Source organism: Gambusia affinis, linkage group LG20 (genome assembly GCF_019740435.1).
Source record: "Gambusia affinis linkage group LG20, SWU_Gaff_1.0, whole genome shotgun sequence".
Classification (NCBI taxonomy): Eukaryota; Metazoa; Chordata; class Actinopteri; order Cyprinodontiformes; family Poeciliidae; genus Gambusia; species Gambusia affinis.
In genome coordinates this window covers 20,619,564-20,639,128 of record NC_057887.1, presented here as the reverse complement: position 1 = coordinate 20,639,128, position 19,565 = coordinate 20,619,564, and the positions used below count along the sequence as shown (strand labels likewise).

The window sequence follows — 19,565 nt, the reverse complement described above, 5'->3', positions numbered from 1 at the left end:
AATTCAATGATCAAACAAATTGTCATAAATGTTTTGATTATATGACACCACAGCCTACCTTATATACCAAGAAAGATTACTCGTTCTTTTTTTTATTGGAACTTTAAGATAACCAAATGCTGACATACTTCGAATACAGCCAATCCAGGAGAGGAGAGGACGCACTAGATACCGCCTACATGTGAAAACTAACCAATCGCAGCGCAAAAACAGTCTTATCACTTCCGTTCAACGTCGCTTTGAGCTAACACTCTTCTAGCCTTTTTTTTGTCGATGGCATGGTGCTAGTAGTTGCGGCATAAACTGGGTTGTCACGGGAAAAAATACTGACATTTAAAAGCTAATTGGAATATTTACTAAAAATATATTGACAATTTATTATTTTTGCAGCACATGTCAGCCATCACATCCCCATTAATTGAACTCCCGGCCTCAGACTTTGAGGTTGACAATTTTCCCCCAAGGTTAGTGAGCTAGCGCGCTAACGACAGCCGATTAAAGTAGTTAGGCTAACAGTGACTCGGTAGCCACTTTAAGCCGCCGCATCTTTATTTCATCGATTACTCCAAGATCCAAAAATAGGGTAATAAAATGGCGGAAGCCGACAAGTTGAACATCGACTCCATTATACAGCGCCTGCTCGAAGGTAAGACTCAGAATATACATTTATCCGCACATAGGTGCCATTTTAGCGAACAGGGAAGCCGCCAATGCTAGGCGAGTTAGTCATCTTTAGCGTCTTGCAAACGAAGCTGAACATTTAAATTGTGCAGCATCAGCTTGGTTTGATCATCCATATTGCTAACATTTAAACCCTGTTTCCCCCCTAACTTTACATTGACACTTTAAGGAAGGAAAGAATGGATGCGTTATTTCAGATTTGGCCAAAAATGTAAACTTTGAGCCGAGATAATGCCTCCAGTGTTCCGATGTATTTTTTGAAATGTTGAATTTGCTTGCATTTCTTTCCAAATCATCTTTGATAATCTAAAAAGTGGGAATTTTGAATAGCTAAAATAAAAAAATTAACAGTAATCAAAAAGTGTGCACAAATGTAGGCATATTAACAACATTTTTCAAACGATTGTATATGAAATAGTGTTTATTTTCACACAATTTCATCCTATTTCTAGGTTAGAAATTAGAGGTTAACCAATCAGGCTTCCTGAGTGATTCATATATGTGGTTTTCCTTGAGTTCTGACTTGTCGAGTTTAAATTTTGTTCTTTTAATTTAATATTTTTAAAAGCATAATGCATAAGAGACTAAAATGTGTCACTGGTTCTTAGATAGAGGTGGAAGATTTTATTTAACCTAAAAATAAATAAATTACAAGATTTGTTAGAGCAAATGTATCCAATCTGTAGCTATTTTTTTTAATTAAACAACAAAAAGTTGATTGATTCTATCAGAATGTAAGATAAAAACATGTTTAAACATGTTTAAAAGTTGCTAATATTAGGCTGTTTGGAAGATTATGTTTAAGCAAGTTAATATCAAAAATGTTTTTATATACTTTTAAATTGTATTGCTAAAATAAAAATCTATATTATTTTTGCATATGAAAAATGGATTTAGATTTTTTTTTTAAAATAAATCCATTGGAAAACGAAGCAGTTTTGTTTTTTACCTTAATTTTGTATAACAGCACCTTCTTTGTTGAATAATAAATTTTTTACGATTAATCGATTGTTCTAGCGATTAATCGGAATTTATAAACGGCACATTCTGTGGAGTTTTCATTTTACCACTTAGGCCTTTTTTAAAGGTCAGTCAGTCCTTTCCTGTTATTTTTTTGGCAATTTCTTTTCTAATATTTCTACTTCCACACCTAAAATATCACAATTATTGATTGAGAAATCTGACAATTGTCTCTCAAAACAGACTTAAGTATTAGCTGTATTCACGGTTCAGAAATTCTTGTAAAAATTATTCCCAGATCCAGTATAAATGTGTAATTTTTAACAGTACAGATGGATTAGTCAGTACCAATGGTTTGCATCTTTGGGTACAAAATTAATCTATTGAAATTCAGACAATTAAGGGTGAAAATCATTGTTTTTCCTTTGACATACGTTTTGTTCTGCTTTGATTTTTCTGCTAAGTGAAAGGATCCAGACCCGGTAAAAACGTTCAGCTGACAGAGAATGAAATCCGCGGCCTCTGTCTGAAGTCTCGGGAGATTTTCCTCAGCCAGCCAATCCTGCTAGAACTTGAGGCACCACTCAAGATTTGCGGTGAGCCTCGGAGTCAAGGGTCATCTTCAAGTGTATTTTCACACACTTGAGTTTGGGAGGACAGTTGTTGTGGATTATTTTAACACTATGGTGAATTCTCTAACGAGGTGGAAAACTGTTACAGGGCTGCAACTAACGATTATTTTAGTAGTTAATTAATCTGTCTATTATTCTGACGATTAATTGATTGTTTTGTTGATTAATCGATTAATAAGGTTTTAAAATGGCACCTTCTATATATTTTTCATTTAGCCATTTAAGTCTTTTTCTGTGCTGTTTTAGAAATAAATTAAAAGATGCAAATAAATAAATTCCCTTTTAAATAAGAAAATAAACATTTTATTGCTTAAGATGCAGTAATTTAGCAATCCCTTAGTAAATCTGAACCAGGTGAAGCTAAAACTGCCACCTGAGGAGTTTTGGCCAAAACATTTTATAGTAAAAGGCATTTTTATCTTAAATGCAGAATATATGCATTTTTATACAATGTTGATTTTTCCCCAGTAAATGGTCTTTTTTTGAGCCTATATTCCAGTTAAAAATTAATTGTCGACTGTCTCAATAATTGATTAATCACGACTAATTTGATTAATCATGTCAGCTCTAACAGTTGCAGGATTTAATAAGCGTTTGTATTTGACTTTCTCTTATTAATAGCATGCAGAGATTTATTTATTTTTTGTTGCCTTGCCGCTGCCGTGTTGTTTTGCAGTGCGAATCTCCTTGGACTTGTTCTCCTGAGTCGTTGTGCTGATGACACCATTCAGTGTTACTTCATAGGAACAGTGTGTGGAGTTCAGAAAGTGGCCGAGTTTGCATTACTCTGCAGAAAACGGAGAGAAAAAAACCTCTGCAATACGGCTGCAACTTATGATTATTTTAGTAATCACTTATTCTAATGATTAATTGATTAATTGTCTAGGTAATGCAGCTCTTTCTGCAGATTTTTTATTTAACTTCTTAAGCTTTTTTAATACAACATTAGAATTGCATTTAAAATGCAATTAAACAAATTCATAAAATTTTACACAACAAAATAAATAATTGCTTAAAATGCAGTAAATGGCTCAGCAAATGTGGGAGAACATGTTTACAGAGAAAATGTTTTCTTTATCTTAAATGCAAACTGTGTATAATTTTATACAATTATAGCTTATTTACAATTTTAACTGTTATTTCAGCCCTTTTTTATGGATGTGTACTCCAGTTAATGATTAATCGATTACTAAATTAGTCAACGATTATTTCAACAATTGATTAATCACGATTAATCGTTTCTGCCCTACATTACAGCACTAAATTCAGGCTCACGTCTTGAGTTTTTTTCTGCTGAAAATCAACTGATTATTGGAATATTTAGTTAAATAATGGTTGGTGTGAAAAATGAATGTTTTTCCCAAAGAAAGAGTTGAACCTTTAGCTTTTTGTAGATAACACTTTTAACCACTTTGCTATTTGATCTTTTAAACGTAAAGTTGTTTAATGTATGTTGACCAATAATTACTGCTGCAGTATAGCCAGGAGTTTAATTTTACTTTTTTGCTGAAAAGTAATAAGAATTTAATGTTTTTAGATTTAAAAAGTGGCACAAAGTTTGGTTTCTCCATCTGTTCTAGCTTCACTACAGATTAAAGTTGGACATCCTTAAAGCAGTGGTGTAAAACTTTCTGCCAAGGTTCACATTTCTTTTTATTTTTAAAAATAAAATGGTTGTTTCTTTATCTTTTTAAAATTTGTATTCACCTATTAATAACATAAACATGCAAGATGTTATGGAAATGAACTAAAAAGTCTGAATCATTTTAGGAAAGGAAAATCACTGGGGATCCAAAACAGAAAAATAGGATTTAACTTACCAAATTTGTTAGTTTTTCTTATTTGGACTATAAAAAATTTTTTTGTCTAAACTCTGCAACAAAAACGGGGCACAAGGTCACTGTGTTTTTTAAGCTGCTTTGAGTAAAAGCTGCTGCATGTTTGAGATTCTAATTACGACAGTATGCTAAAGAACGAAGAAACCTGCTTAGTAAGTTTGGTTCTATTTAACATTTTTTTAATTGTTTTAAAATTTTGTCACCCTAAAAGATAAAAAACAAGCCGTCTATCTGCATTAATCATCTCTGCTTCCAGGACAAGTTTTTCAATAGAGAAAATAGAAAACTATCGACCTGACAATAAGGACGGTTTCAGTTCTTTAAAAACATTATTAGATGAGCAGTAAATCAAAATTCTTCTAATTCTTATAAGAAACTTATCACAATAACTTTTTATTGAAAAACATTAGTTTTTTTTACTTTTCAAAATTAGCAATAAGTACATTTATTTTCGGAATTTCAGTATACGCAATGAAAGCACGAATAATGTTAAAAGCGAGTTGTTTCTGTCTACGTGACCCCGTACTTGCTCAACATGAAGTCTGGGCTTCCTCAGATGGAAATCTTTAAATTTTATGGATCAATTTTATTTTAATAATCAGATCTGTTTCTCTATATCTGCCTCTAAATGACTGTTGTGAGTCGAAATTTAATTAAAATCAAGCTCAGACCTATGGAGGACCCAAACTGACGTAATGAAAGCAGAAACTTGTTTTCGTCAGAGGCAAAACAAAATGTATACATTTCTTGACAAAAACACACATATAAAGAAAAGGATACAACAAAATGGATTTTATTTTTTGTCATTTTCGGTTTTCCATACGATCCTGCTCTTTCCACCTCTCCAGGCGATGTTCATGGGCAGTACTACGACCTTCTGAGGCTGTTTGAATACGGAGGCTTCCCACCAGAGAGCAACTACCTGTTCCTGGGCGACTATGTGGACAGAGGGAAGCAGTCGCTGGAGACCATCTGCCTGCTGCTGGCCTACAAGATCAAATACCCAGAAAACTTCTTCCTGCTGAGGGGAAACCACGAGTGCGCCTCCATTAACAGAATATACGGCTTCTATGATGAGTGTAAGTCAGGATAAATTCAGACTGTATTTGTTTACCCACCGTCTAAGAAGAAGTTTGGTTTGGTAGTGTTTATTGAAAGTTTTCATTCCCCTTAAAACTTTTTTACATTGTGTAGAAATTTCTTCTATTTATTCACGTTCAACAGAAAGTAGTCTAAAAATCCAGTAATTAATCCCATTTAGTAAAATATATTCACGTTTGTTTCCTTATTTTAGCAGCTTTTCTGTGTGTGTTTGTTTTTTTATCAGGTGCTTGAAGTCTTTGAAAATGTTTTCATTTCTATTTTTCAAGATTAATTTCTGTCCTGGAAAGTTCTTGATTTTCAGCCTTGAAAGTTCTTGATTTTCAGCCTTGAAAGTTCTTGATTTTCAGCCTGCACAGTTTTGTGATAAAGTGCAATCTACCATTTGATTAAAAGCATATATTTGGAAAATGTTATGTACAGTTGAAACCAGTACAAAAACATTTTTCTCTCACTGTTTGAACTTAAATCTGACTAAACCTTTAATTGTTTTAGGTTATTATCACCAACATGATTTTTATTTGCTAAACTCCGGAAAACGTAAACATTTTTTAAGTAACTTTTTCAGACCAGCCAGTTTTAAAGGGGTTGTGTGTAGGAGTCACATTTCAAAACATAACATTTTGTTATATTTTACCTTTTCGCCCTGCGTTAGAATGTAAAACACAATAACAAGACGTATTAATTATTGTAATAAATTATATTATATAATACTGTACAAAAACAGTTTTCTTTAGTTCATTTGTATTATTTTTCTCTTCAAAGTGTGGTGCTGGAAAAGTACGAAAACTCATCTGAAAAGTGCTTGAATTTTTACTGTGGGAAAAGTGTACGGCCCAGTCAAAGTACAGACATAAATCCAGTTGCAAATGTGTGGCAAGACTTCAAAATGTATTATTTTGTGAAGTTTAAACTGATGGACTTGGAAGGTAAAGCTGAGAGCGTGGCTCATCCAATCAGACTTGAGCTGTTTGGCAAAGAAGAACGGCAAAAAGTTTTTAAAACTTTTCAGACCCAAAATTTGGAATTGTCAGATCCAGTTTCAGAAATCTGCAATCGGTGCACCTGTACTTTCACCTGGTTCTGTTTCGCAAACTATTAACTCTGTTTAGCTGAATGCAAATGCATGCCACACTTTTCAGGTTTTATCTGCGATACAGAAAAGTGAAGATTACATAATTTTCCCCTCCTCTTCTGCATGCAGTCCCACTGAAACGGGTTGCAGTTTGCAGCAGTGAAATCATCCGACATTCAGGCTTTCTGATGTGGTTTTCTCTCGCAGGTAAAAGGCGATACAACATAAAGCTGTGGAAGACCTTCACCGACTGCTTCAACTGTTTGCCCGTCGCAGCCATCGTTGACGAGAAGATCTTCTGTTGCCATGGAGGTATCCTCCTCTCCCCGTAACTCGTCTCTCATCTCTGCTCCGTTGTTTCTGTCGCAGCCAAACGAGCGTAAAATTCACTCTATTTATGTCCCGTTTTCAGAGAGTCGGTGTTTGGCTACTTAGGTTGATTTTTTTTTTTTTTTTTTTTTTTAATCCTACTCTTATTAGGATTTACATTTGGAAAACATCTGATGAAACATTTAAGGATCTGGAGAATGTCGTAGGGAATCGGTCAACACATCCGCTGAGAATAAATATTAGTGTTTCACAGTGAATGTGTGTTTGTAGGTTTAGAGAAATTAAAAAGCATGTGAAAGGGGGCTCAGACAAAATGGCGGCGTCGAGTGAGAATATGTAAACACAGACTGCTGATCTGTAAACTCTGGTTACACAAGAGAGAGTGAACACATGAAGGAGCTTTACCTTGCAGAAGGACGACGATGGAGCTTAAATCTAAATCTGGTTTAATCACCTTTGTAGTTTGCAGAATTAAATTCAAAAGTTAGTTTTGTTCTGGTATATGCAGGGATTTCTTTCACGTTTTTGCTCCTTTTGAAGAAAAAATAATTATTGATCAATTATATCTTTGATCTAGTCCAGAGGTCTTCAGTGTGGGGGGGTCGCGACTTTGAATATTTTTTTATTCAAAGTTGAGGGTCGTGGAGAAACTCCATGTGCAATTTCTGATCGAGAATTTTTTCAGATATATTTTTTTATTCAAAGTTGAGTCTTTAAATGCACATTAACATGAATCCAACGTGAAACAAATATAAAAAATAATGAATATCGGTCAGAAAGTCACAGATTTAATAATCAAAAATCAGTTTATATAAAAAATTCTGGCCTTCATGCTAAATAACAGCTTGCTGAATGGTCAGGGTTATTTATCTGTATGCTCCATGTAGTGATTAATTACTAATTAACTACTAATTACTTCCATAACCGATTAATCGCTTTAGCCTAAAGAAATATGTGCAAACAAAAGGTTGTTTTCTTTTTATCTTAAATGTTAAACGTATGTATATTTTATACAGTTTTGGCTGAGTTTCTGCTCTGAAGACAACTGGTCAGAAAATGACCCTTTTTTTGAGTCTCTACACTTAATTGATTACAGAATCAGTTGATGATTGTTCTAATAATCGATTAATCACGATTAATTCAATTAATCATTTTGGCCCATGCTTACATTTATTGATTTTTTTGAAGTCTCCACCGATTCCTAGTGATTAAATAGTGTCACCGCTGTGGAACTGGTTCAGTTTCTGACACTTCAAATGCTCTAAATCAAAAATATTGGTATATTTCCTGCTGATTCTCCGTTTTTAACCTGGGCGTTGTTCGTGTTTAGGCCTTTCCCCGGACCTCCAGTCCATGGAGCAGGTCAGGAGGGTCATGCGTCCCACCGACGTGCCCGACCAGGGCCTCCTCTGCGACCTGCTGTGGGCCGACCCGGACAAGGACGTGCTGGGCTGGGGCGAGAACGACCGCGGCGTCTCCTTCACCTTCGGCGCAGACGTGGTCACCAAGTTCCTCCACAGACACGACATGGACCTGATTTGTCGAGCCCATCAGGTCAGTGTGGCGAGTTAATTTTTTCATGAGAGATGTTGACAAAAGCAAGACCAGAGCGACTTGTTCTTCAGCTGAATTGATTATTATTTGTATTCGGTTATAAAATAATCTGTTAGGACAAAGGAATGTTTTTTTTCGAGGTGTGTTCAGCTTGTTGGAACCTGTTTCTGCGAGGCGAGGCTCTCTCTGCGCTCATGTTGTTCCTGTCGGCTGGGAACTTCCTCTCTGAATTCTCAGCAAGCTGGTTGATGACTTTCAAAGGTTTTGTGGAAGTGCAGCAGGTGGAACTTCTCAAAAAACAACAATAAAAGCTGAAGCTCAGTTATACTTCTCTCCAAGTTGTAAATATTGGCTGTTGATTTCTGTTAGTTTACGTTGTAGATTGTACATAAATCTTATACTGCTAATATTTCTATTCTTGTATTTTTGTCTGATTTGTTTTAATATCTTTACTTGTTTCCCTTCCTACCTACTCTCCAATTAAAAACTTTTTTCTGCCCTTATTAGGGCTTAATTAATCTGTTCGATTGTGATTAATCTGTTCGATCGTGATTAATCGGTTCGATCGTGATTAATTGTTAAAATAATGGTAAACTAATTTGGACTATACAGATATTTAAAAGTAAAACTGTACTATTTTATTTAAAAAAAGAACAGCACAGTCAGAGCAACAATTAAGCCAAAACTGAGCAAAAATATAAACATTTTTAGATGAAAAACTTTCTTTGTCTGTAAATATGTTCTATGCAGAAATCCTAAACTGAATTTTTCTATCTAATTATTAATTAGTCCATCTAAAAAAATAATCAGCCCTACAGTGTATTGATATTAAGTCGAGCAGAAAGGATTAGGGCCACCGAAAAAAAAATAAAAAAAGAATTCTGACTTTAATCTCAGAATTCTGAGATTAAAGTCAGAATTCTTCTTTTATTATTTTTTTTCGGTGGCCTTAATCCTCTTCGGTAAAGGGCTGAACTTTTTACATGTTGATTTTAAAAAAAATGTAAGGTTTTTTTTGGCTGCAGACGCTACAAATGATCAAGAGTACACTAAAGGAATAATATGTTACTGCATTATAGGCAATAAAATGTTTTTCTCATTTAGGAAAGGAATTGAATTATTTATTAGCATTTTAATACATTTTTAATAATGTACAAAATAAGCCAAATCTGTTGAAAATTTGTGATAATGTGCAAATTTTTTACTTGATTAATCGTCGGAACAATTGAATAATTGTCAGAACAGTTGATTTATTGTCCGAGTAATTGATTAATCAACACAACAACCAATTAATGGTAATAATAAATTAATCGGTAGAACAATTAATTAATTTTCTGAAAAATCTGTAAATCATTGGAATAGTCAATTAATCTTTGGGGAAATCGATTAATCGTCTGTCAATAGAATAGTCGATTACTCAGATAATTGTCAGCCGTATCCGCAGCATCGTTACTGGTATCAAATGTTCTCTAGATCTTAATCTTTGTTGGAATCGGTGATAAACGTATGTTAGCGTCTTGAAGGAGCGTCTTAACTCCCAACTGAACTACTCAGAGTTTTTGGAGGGGAGAACAAATTGTAATTTTTTCAATTAATTTTTTATCAATTTTTTTTCTTTTTTGTGTGTACTATTATTTTTGTTTTACAAAACTCACATTTTTATTAGTTTTTATTTCTCCTGCCTCCTCGCTCGGCTGCATTTTGACCGTCTCCTGCTGGTTTTCAGGTGGTTGAGGACGGTTATGAGTTCTTTGCTAAGCGTCAGCTGGTGACGCTGTTTTCAGCCCCAAACTACTGCGGGGAGTTCGACAACGCAGGGGCCATGATGAGTGTAGACGAGACCCTCATGTGTTCATTCCAGGTGAGCATTACACCTGAATCTTTGAAAATTATCACAGCTCTTAAAAAATTAAATCTACGATATTTTCATACCTAACTTGATTTGCAATTTTAATTAATTTTTAGTCTCTCGTAAAGAAATTGCAAATGACAGACGGAGTATCAGGGCCAGAAAAATGTCTGTTTAGTGGTGACAATGAAATCATAACAGGATGTCCTTAAATCTTAAATTCACATATCTATAAAAATTAGGCCTTAAAAGTAGGTTGGCCTTAAATCACAGGTCTTAAATTGTGTCTTTACAGAACTATTTAATTGTTTATTCTGCGTATTTTTAAATCACTGGACTTTTCTGTCATTGCAAGATGCAGGCTAGCCAGATGTTTTACACGCATCATTCATTAAAATTTTATGGTTTTTTACCTTTACAATGTGTTCTTGCATTATTATGTCTTTACCATCACATTACTTAAAAATTGTCTCAAAACAACAACATTACTGTTGTTGCAATAGCATCTGGAACAATTTATTGTCCAAGAAAATTTAGCGTTGCAGCCCTACCGGTACCGATTTTGATATTTTTCTATTCCCAATATTGGGAATGATACAGATGTTAATATCTTTAGAAAACACATTACTTTCTCTGTTTATTTGTTTTTTCCTGATGGGGTTTTTTTCTGCAACAGATCCTGAAACCCGCCGATAAGAAGCTGTTCTACGGCGGCGGAGGCGGCTTGGGCTCCGGCCGCCCCGTCACTCCTCCCAGGAAAGCTAAGAAATGACAGCAGTAGTTTGCTTTTCGACCTCCGGCCCATCCCTCCTGCCCTCTCTACCTCTCTTCTCCTTTATTCCACCAAACAGCCAGAAATCAAACCTATACCCAGGGCTTTTTTTTCTTCTTCCTTTTTTATCTGTACTTCTTAAAACATTTAATGTAATGAATTGTCTGAGTGAGTGCGTGCGTGCGCGGACTATAAACTTGTCTCGTCTGCAGGTGAGCATTAAAATCACATGTACATTTTTGCAAATTTATTGAAAGGTTTATACTTTCCCCTTGCTCTGACCGCGTTGAAACCACAGGGTCGGTCTCTATGGCAACCAGACTGAAATCGCAGGTTTGTTTTGGGGAGACAGGTTGCTGTCGTGGCGGCTTTGGCAGCATAGTTGTAGAGAGTAAGAGGGGGGAGGCGTATTTTGTTTTCCCTGTTTCTGTACTGTAAAATCTCAAACACAGGTGTGTGTGTGTGTGTGTGTGTGTGTTTTGTGTCTTGCTTATTTTTGCTGTTAGGAGTTGCATCATTTCCAAGCAAGAACACGCCGGCACACACGCGCAGACACAAATGACTCGTCAGATTCATATGAGCCAGAGCTGTAAAAACCCCCCATACAGTTTAGGTTTGTACAGATTTGATTACTTGAAAGAGATTTTTTGTGAATTCGTTTTGTAGTCTTTCATCGAGTTGACCAATAAACCGAGAATCTGAGCTGCCGTGTCTCCTTCTTCTTCTGTGTTTGTTTAATTATCAGTTTTACATTGAACCCACGCTTAGTCGCAGGAATTAAACTGTAAATTATTCACAGATTTACACATTTTATTTCTTCTACTAGATCAAAGCAGGGTTTCTGTGCATCCTTAAAAAGTCTTGATTTCATGTTTCTAAAAGTAAGGCCCTAAAATGTCTTAAATTTATTTTAAAATTTAGAAGTATACCTTAAATACTGCTAATCACAGCTTTTAAATGTTGTTTAATCTCAGTCTATATAGTTTATTTTTTGTCAGGCAAATCTTTATCACATCCTGTGACTTGAGGTAATTGAGGCTACCGCTAAAGTAACAGCTAGCTGTTAATTTATTAGCATTTAGAAATGTGCTAATAAACTGGTGGTTGAGGCTATCACTAATTAGCTGCTAATTAGCAGCTAATTAATTGCTAGAGTAGCTACCTAGCTATTTTCAGCTACTTACCTGAAGGTAATTAGTTGCTGAAGTACTTTGACAAACTTCAAACTGCTTTCACGGTACTTTAAATTAGCGGCTTTAACAGCTAATCAGTGACAGCCTCACCCACCAGTATGTTAGCACCTCATCAGTGCTAATAAACCCTTGTTGGCTGACTAGCTAGCTAGTTTTTTGTGCCCATCTCTGGTAAATGTAGTTTGTTGCCTGGACAATGCAGATCATCGCCACTGGATCCAAAGGGATCAGTCAGGAGAAGGATTCCAAAAAATGCACGTCACAGAATAAAGTGAAGACAGGTGTGAGTAAATTGATTAAATAAGTTATAGTAGTTACATTGGGAAACATGTTTCTTCATGATGCATCTCCCAGAAAAGGTGGAAATTGTTTTCAAACATGATTTACTCCAATTCTTTCACATCACAAAATGAAGAATCTAATGTTTAATTGTTTTCCACTAATGTGTTTGTTTATTGGGTGTAAATAAAAAGCCACACTTCAGCTTTTTTTTTTTTTTTTTTTTATCTGCACACAAGGCAAAAAAAGTAAAAAAACACTGGAGCATTAGTTTGTATTTGGTGTGTGATGTTTGCTTTTGTCCACAAGGTGGCAGTATCAATGGATAAATTAACCCACTCTCACCAGTTCAAAAAATAAAATTTAGCTGAATGTTTTGGTTTTTTTTACTCTAGGTTACGTGTATAGACATCCCTAATTTAATTAAATGGAAAAATGTAAAGATTTACTTCGCATGCAGCTGCATTTTTTATAAAAATAATCACAATCTCAAAGTGTTTGTTTTTAAAGACAAAACTATTTGATGCTGCCGTTCTTTGCAAAAATTTGGCGTCTTTCTATATTTACTGATTTAAATGAAGTCTTGTTTTCTTCTTCTGCATTTCTCTGGCTCTTTTTTTGCATTTATTCATCTTCCTGTCATCAGCGACCCGGTCAAGACGCCCCGTCCATCACTCTGCCTTCCTTTTACAGGAACAACGTGTACTACTCTAGAATGGAGGCTTAAAAAAAGGTCATGAACTCTCTATCTTTCCTAAGATAGTCATAAAGGTATTTTACAAGTTGAATGACGTTAATTCTGACCTTCATTTTACCAATTATTCAATTGAGAATTTATGAATTTCAAATTTTTCACCTTTTTACCTATTTATTTGTATTCTGAAGCTCACTGTTTGCAAACATTTTACTGGGGGACTTTTGGGTTAAATCTGTGCTGCTCTGTGAGCTTTGAGGTCCGAATTAATCCTGACCTTGACCTCAGTGAGTCTGTTCACCAGATTAAGATTCACTGGAAAGAGAAACTTGAGTTTTGCGGCTCCTTCGTTCCCTCCGCTTACAGTTGTACCTTTGGTTAGGGAAGGTCAGTGGACTTAAAATAGATAAGACATTAAATATGTTTATTTTACAGAGTTCATCTTTCAGATGATATCAAATACTGTACATAGCCATTCATATCGCCTTGCCCGCCTGACACACTGAGCCGTTTTGTAATTTATGACAGCTATTATAAAACTGCAAAAGGATTTGGTTTACGACACTCTGGTAACAGAACGGCCCTCATGAAATATAAGCCTCCTGATTCATGGATGTGTGCCAGTCAATATGGCAAGGCAGATGTTATTGTGGATGAAAATATTGGTAATTTAATGCTGAACAATGTGCTTTACTGCAACTAAATTCATCACAGTGATTATTTAATTAAGCTGGAAACATTCAGTGAAAGGCCTTGAGTAAATAAAGAAATCACATCCGGGTGTCTGTGCTTCCTTTAAAAACATAAAATTTATGTATCAGAAGTTTATTAAAATTCAAATAAAAAATAAAAATGTCTTAGATTTAAAAAAGAAATGCAAGTTGGACTTAGAAACGTTTGATCACATTAAAATCTGCAGCGGCTGGACCATTTAAAATAGACACGTTCAACGTTACTGTTTACATGCGGGCACTTCGCGCATGCGCACATTCCTGGTTCGTAGTGGAGCCAAGAAGACGTTTCTTTTACTACCCGCCCATAGACGCGCTGCCGCGTTAGAACACTTCAGTTAACAAAATGAAACCCAGAAATGTAAGTTGTATTAATTTACATAATCTTTGGGCAGAAGTTCGCAAAAGTTATGCAGCAAAGCTAACCGTAATTATCTAACCTTCAGGCGCCATTACTATGCATTGAGTCATGTCGGTAAACGAAACCGTTACGATCAGCCACAAAAATGTTTGTAGGGCCCTAATTTCTAATCCAACTTCAATAAAATATGGGTTAAATTAAAGTAACATTCTGTATTCTACCAAGATGTAGTTCTATAAATTGTATTTTTTTTTTATTCTTTTGGGACTTTTTTGTCAGTCAAATGTTAGAGGCTGGCGTTCTGTGGTTGACGCTAATGCTAACTTCCTACCTGCCTATTAGAGCCATTGTAGATGGAAAAAAGGAGTAAATTTCTGTCTAAAAAATTAAAAATTTGTGTTTAATCTCAGAAAAACAGAAGAAAAAAAAGACATTCTAAACTCAAAATGTTTCTAGAAAAAAAAAAGAAACTTTGATATTTATCTCTGACATTTTCTAGAAAGAACTTGGAAGTGTGTCGAGTGTCTGCTGATTTGTGACTTAACATTCGGAAGGTTTTTGAAACCATTCACATTCCAGACACCAAGGAACTTTAACTTATTGCCAAAAACTGCCTGGGTGGTTTTGTTTAAGTGTTTGGGCTGCTTTTAGAAGCAATAGACACCCAATGGAAGTACAAAAAACATGCAAAAGGTTAATTTAAAAAAATATATATCTCCTTTATTCTGATGGAATGTGATGTTCTCTTATCATTCCCATTTTGAATACCTAATAGGATAACATGATTTATGACAACAATTAGGTTTGATGATTTTGCAAAAAAGAAAAAACAACACAAAAACAATTACTTATTAACCTTATTTAGGATTAAATTGGGTTTTCTAAAAATTTCAGCTGCTTAGTAAATCATTCTCCTTTTTGAGACCTTCAGCTCACCTTGAGTTTCCCAATAAAACGCCTCTGGTTTGTAATCTGCAGTGCAAACCAGGTAAGCGACACTCTATTAAAATGATCAACAGTCTCGCGTTCCCTCATCAGCTCCCTCGTGGCTTATATAGTACATCCCTGAGTGCTTGGAATGGTGTGAACAACCAGAACCTTCGCAGTCCTACTGGACACTAATGACACTGTGGAGTTTTAATGAGTCCCAACGTTTCTTCGTGATACGTGGAGGTTTGATTCATGAATCTGAGCTGCATTCGGAGCAGACATTCCCACGTAAAAACGCAGCAAAGCTGTTGTGCTGCCACCGCCGACTGCACACTGTCACCTTCTCTATTTATATCTGCAGAGGAATTCTGGATTCAGAGGCTCAGCTGCCACTTCTATTATTACTATTAGCTAATGCTGTAACAAGTACAGTGCTAAAGCCAACTTTATGGCTGCTTTATCCATAACCCTAATTATGTCCGCACTGCTGTACAAATCCAATCACTCTGAGAGCCTTTTAGCATACTTTGCACGTGTGAAAAACGATATGCAGGTGCCATCAGGTTCAGTTCTGCTCTGTTTTTGCAAAAATAATATCTACAGTGTAACTGAATTTTACCTACACTTCAAAAAACACAAATCTAATCAAATATCTTTGGTAGTTTCTCGTGCAAATATCTTAGATGACCGAAAAATTGTACTCAGGTAACAGTAGCAGTAATTCAACATATATTTACTATAGAAATAGTAAAAATTAGCTGTCCAAGAAATTACTTGGGTAAAAAAAAATAAATCTACTCAAGTACAGAGCAACAGAACAAATATCATTTGTTTAGTATTTAAAAATTACATAATCAGACGGACTAAAATATAAAGTTACGTAAAAATTGTGTTGTTTTTAAAATCAAAATTAAAATCATTAATATAACTGACATAATTGGAAAGTAAATTTTATTCTAAAGAAACATTCTTTAAAATCAAATTCTTTCAATATGAAACTTATGACAATTTAGCGAAAATACCAGGTGAACATCCGTGTTTGCCAGAGAAATTACAACTTTTTCAGCAGCATTAAGGAATTATGGACTTAGAACAGTTTTTGCTGAAAAGTTACTTGTGAGTAAGTTTTGTCTTATTTTCACTTGTGTTCAGAAATTACCCTGGAAACTGGACTAAAACTACTTGGTAAGATTTTCATTTCTCTGTGTGCAGTGCAGCATTTTCCCTCCAGGTGACTGTGAGTCTGAGGTTTCTTCCATCTTTGTGAGGACACGTGTCCGGCCTGCGTTACACATATTGGTTCCCCCTCACTTTGAAACCTGACCATGCTGCCTTCATCTTCACTTTATACTTAATAAAATTAACAGGATGCTCAAGCTCAAAATATCAGTTTAATTAAATTAAACGTTTTTTGCATCAAAATCTTATAGGCGATGGTCACTTTAAATAGTTGCTTCACCAGTCTGTATATTAGTGCACCTGAAAAAAGACAATTAGCTAATGGGTAACTTTTCAGAAAGATTGTTTTTGGTCAATAATTGCTTAATATTGATAAAAATTTGTAGTTCCACTGGCAGATTATTTCACTTAGAACAATAATTTTTGTCATGTTATAAGTGAAATGATCTGTCAGTGAAATTAGCACTTTTCCACTAATATTAGGGAATTATCGATTAAAAACAAGCTCATATATCTTGCTGAAAAGTTACTTTTGTCTTATTTCAAGTGTACGAACACATTTGCACTAAAAGCTACACCAAAATATTTGGTAGGATTTTTGTTTCTTTGCAAATTTGTGCTCAAATGTTCAATGTGGCGGGTAGAAACCTCTCCACAGTGCAATCTGCAGAAAATATATCAGAGCTATACATCTTAGAGTGACACCAGTTGCCTCTCACTTTGCCTGAGGTCTGCAAGTCAGCAGAGACGGACTTAGTTGCATAGGATGAGTACAGCTGCGCCGCCGCAGCGCTCAACGCTTGTAAAGAGCTGGGAACATGGACAAAGTTCAAAAGTGGAGAGAGGAAAGCGCTGGGTGGCACACGGTGATCCCTCAGCGAGGACGAAGGGTGTGGCGCGTTCACCCAGCGGGGGGCTGGTGGAGATGGGTGTCCCAGTTCGCAGGGTCTGCAGGAGTTCCTGCGTGCACGGGCTACTCACACTTCAGCGACAGACAGAGGCGGAAGATGGAGGGGAGCACGGCAGAAACCTTATCCTTCTGGGATATTGAGTTAAATGTCACTGCTGTGCCCTGAGGGAGACACTGACAGGCCAAACCCTTTCACGGCCCCCGAAATCTCAGAGGTCACAGCGGCTGGACGACAGCTGGGGGCCCGGAGAACGAGCAGATGAAACGGAGATGGTACGCCGGCGGAGAGCAACAAATATAAACATGTTTCAGTGGGGAAAAGATTCAAATGCTGCACTGCAAAAACAAAAGATTGCCAAATATTTTCTGTCTAGTTTCTACTACAAATATCTTAGTATACTTAGAATAATACAAACCCAATTTACAAGTAACTTTTCAGCAAGATAGAGGAGCTTGTTTTCACTCAATAGTTTCTTAATGTTGATGAAAACGTTCTAGTTTCACTGGCAGATTATTTAATTTATAGCAAGACATTTTCTCATCTTATAAGTGAAATAATCTGAACCAGAACCTTTTTCATCAATATTAAGGAACTATTTACATAAAACAAGCCTTTGATTCTTACAAAAACATTATTTCAAGTGTATAATATATTTGCACCAGAAGCTATACTCTTTAGTTTTGCAGTGAAGCTTTCCCAGAATATGAATCTGAATTCTGTATTTTCAGATATGAGTTTGAGTCACTTTAAGAATCTCAGTTTATATCTGTAATAATGCAAAAAACATGTACTTTGTTAATTTCTTTTTTCCCCCACCAGGGGGTCCTTTTTGTGGGCTCTAGTGTCCCTTTTTTTCACAGTAGGCTGAAAGAAAAGGGGGAAGAAGAGGGGGGAAGACATGCAGCAAATGTCGTCGGGTCCGGGAATCGAACCCGCGACGGCCACGTCGAAGACTGAGGGCCTCCAAACGTGGGACGCGCTGACCTCTACGCCACCGGAGCACGCCCTGTACTTTGTTAATTTTGAAGGTTGGAACTTGACCTCACTGGTTAATAGTAAGTTGCATATAAAGTGAAGACAGTATAATCAGGCTTTAAAGTAAAGAGAGACAATTTGGCTTTAGCAGTATGGGTCCTCACAAAGATCAAAAAACCTCAGCAGTCACTTTGCGCTCAACTTCAGGGAACATGACCCACTGCAAAAAAATACAAATCTCATCAAGTATTTTTGATCTAGTTTTTAGTGCAAATAATGTTTTTAGTACATTTGAATTAAGACAAAACTTAGAAATAACTTTCCAGCAAGATATAGAAGCTTGTTTTCAGTTAACAATTCATAAGTATTGATAAAAAATGTCAGTAAGTGGCGAGTACTTTAACAATCAGCTGCATTTATTACCAACAGTAGAGCTGCAGGAGGCAGCAGGACATTTACAGCTCTGAAAACAAACAGTAAATCAGCACACTGAGTTTTTACCAGCTTCCCTCACTGCACCGGTTCCACCACAAGAGGCCAATGTCCTGCTCTGGACCTGGATGCTCCCTGACACTTTCCCTTCCTCTTAAAAACAAATAAATAAATCAAACTTGATCCCGGAGGATCTGCAGGCGAGAGCTCCTCTTCTGTGATGTGATATCTTGGCATTCCCGTCCCCCGGCCATCATTCCTCTGCTGCTCTTTCTTCATACGTCCACTCAGGGTTCATTCGCACCAGTTTGGTCTGTTTTAATCAAAATCCAGTTCGTTTGCCTAGAAAGTTTGATTCGTTTGGAGAGGTGTGAATGCACAACTGAACTCAGATGTGGACCAAAAAGCAAACTATATGACCGAGTTTTAGGGCCATTGTAGAAAAAAGTAAATTTTGGCCAAAAAACTAATTTCTGTGACCCAAAAGTCAAAAATTTTCTTTATTTATTTCTATCTACAATAGGCCTAATACTCTATATATGTCATATATAATTCATAATAACGTTACTTGAGTAAAAGTAAGAAGTACAGTGTAGAAAAATCCAACTGAAAAGTAAAGAAATTGCTAGAAAAAATCATAAATTTAGAGATAAATCTCAGAAAAAACATGGAAATTTCTGAGTTTCAAAAGTTTATTTTTTTTATTTTTTTTTTACTTTCGCCTAAAGGTCAGCCTTTTTTTGACAACATAAAAAAAAAATCGGTCATGTAGTATTTTTACCTGTCAAATTATAATCATATTAACATTAGGCTATTTGGCCACATTTTTATGCGGTTTAGTTAATATTCACCTGGTTGAACCGTGAATCCAGATCCCATCACACATAAAGCAGATGAACGCATCTAACCTTTTCTCCGTAGGGACAGAAACCACTGACTGTGGCCCCAATGACTTATAATAAATTAAATTAAACCACTTCACTTAAATTACAAGCAATTCACCCGCTGCGGTCTGAACGCTCGACCTCAAATTCTTCCTGGTCGCATCTGCAGAGAAATCTGCGCTAATTCATCGGTTCGTTGGATCT

General features: G+C 35.8%; 1 protein-coding gene across 1 annotated transcript; it reads left to right on the top strand.

Annotated features, from left to right (window-relative positions):
• The first annotated feature begins 135 nt into the window (after positions 1-135).
• Positions 136-11,494, top strand: LOC122823537 (serine/threonine-protein phosphatase alpha-2 isoform-like). The gene is made up of 7 exons (XM_044103252.1): positions 136-646; positions 2,106-2,237; positions 4,960-5,190; positions 6,495-6,599; positions 7,948-8,171; positions 9,898-10,032; positions 10,697-11,494. The coding sequence occupies exons 1-7, from the start codon at positions 592-594 to the stop codon at positions 10,790-10,792; spliced, it is 978 nt and encodes a 325-aa protein (XP_043959187.1). The 5' UTR covers positions 136-591; the 3' UTR covers positions 10,793-11,494.
• The last annotated feature ends 8,071 nt before the right edge of the window (positions 11,495-19,565 follow it).

Bases quoted from the DNA above. Each gene is read 5' to 3' on its own strand.
- LOC122823537 (XM_044103252.1), top strand. From the start codon at position 592: ATGGCGGAAGCCGACAAGTTGAACATCGACTCCATTATACAGCGCCTG. The intron at 2,238-4,959 runs GTGAGCCTCGGA...CCACCTCTCCAG, and splicing joins GGCACCACTCAAGATTTGCG to GCGATGTTCATGGGCAGTAC. The intron at 6,600-7,947 runs GTATCCTCCTCT...GTTCGTGTTTAG, and splicing joins GATCTTCTGTTGCCATGGAG to GCCTTTCCCCGGACCTCCAG.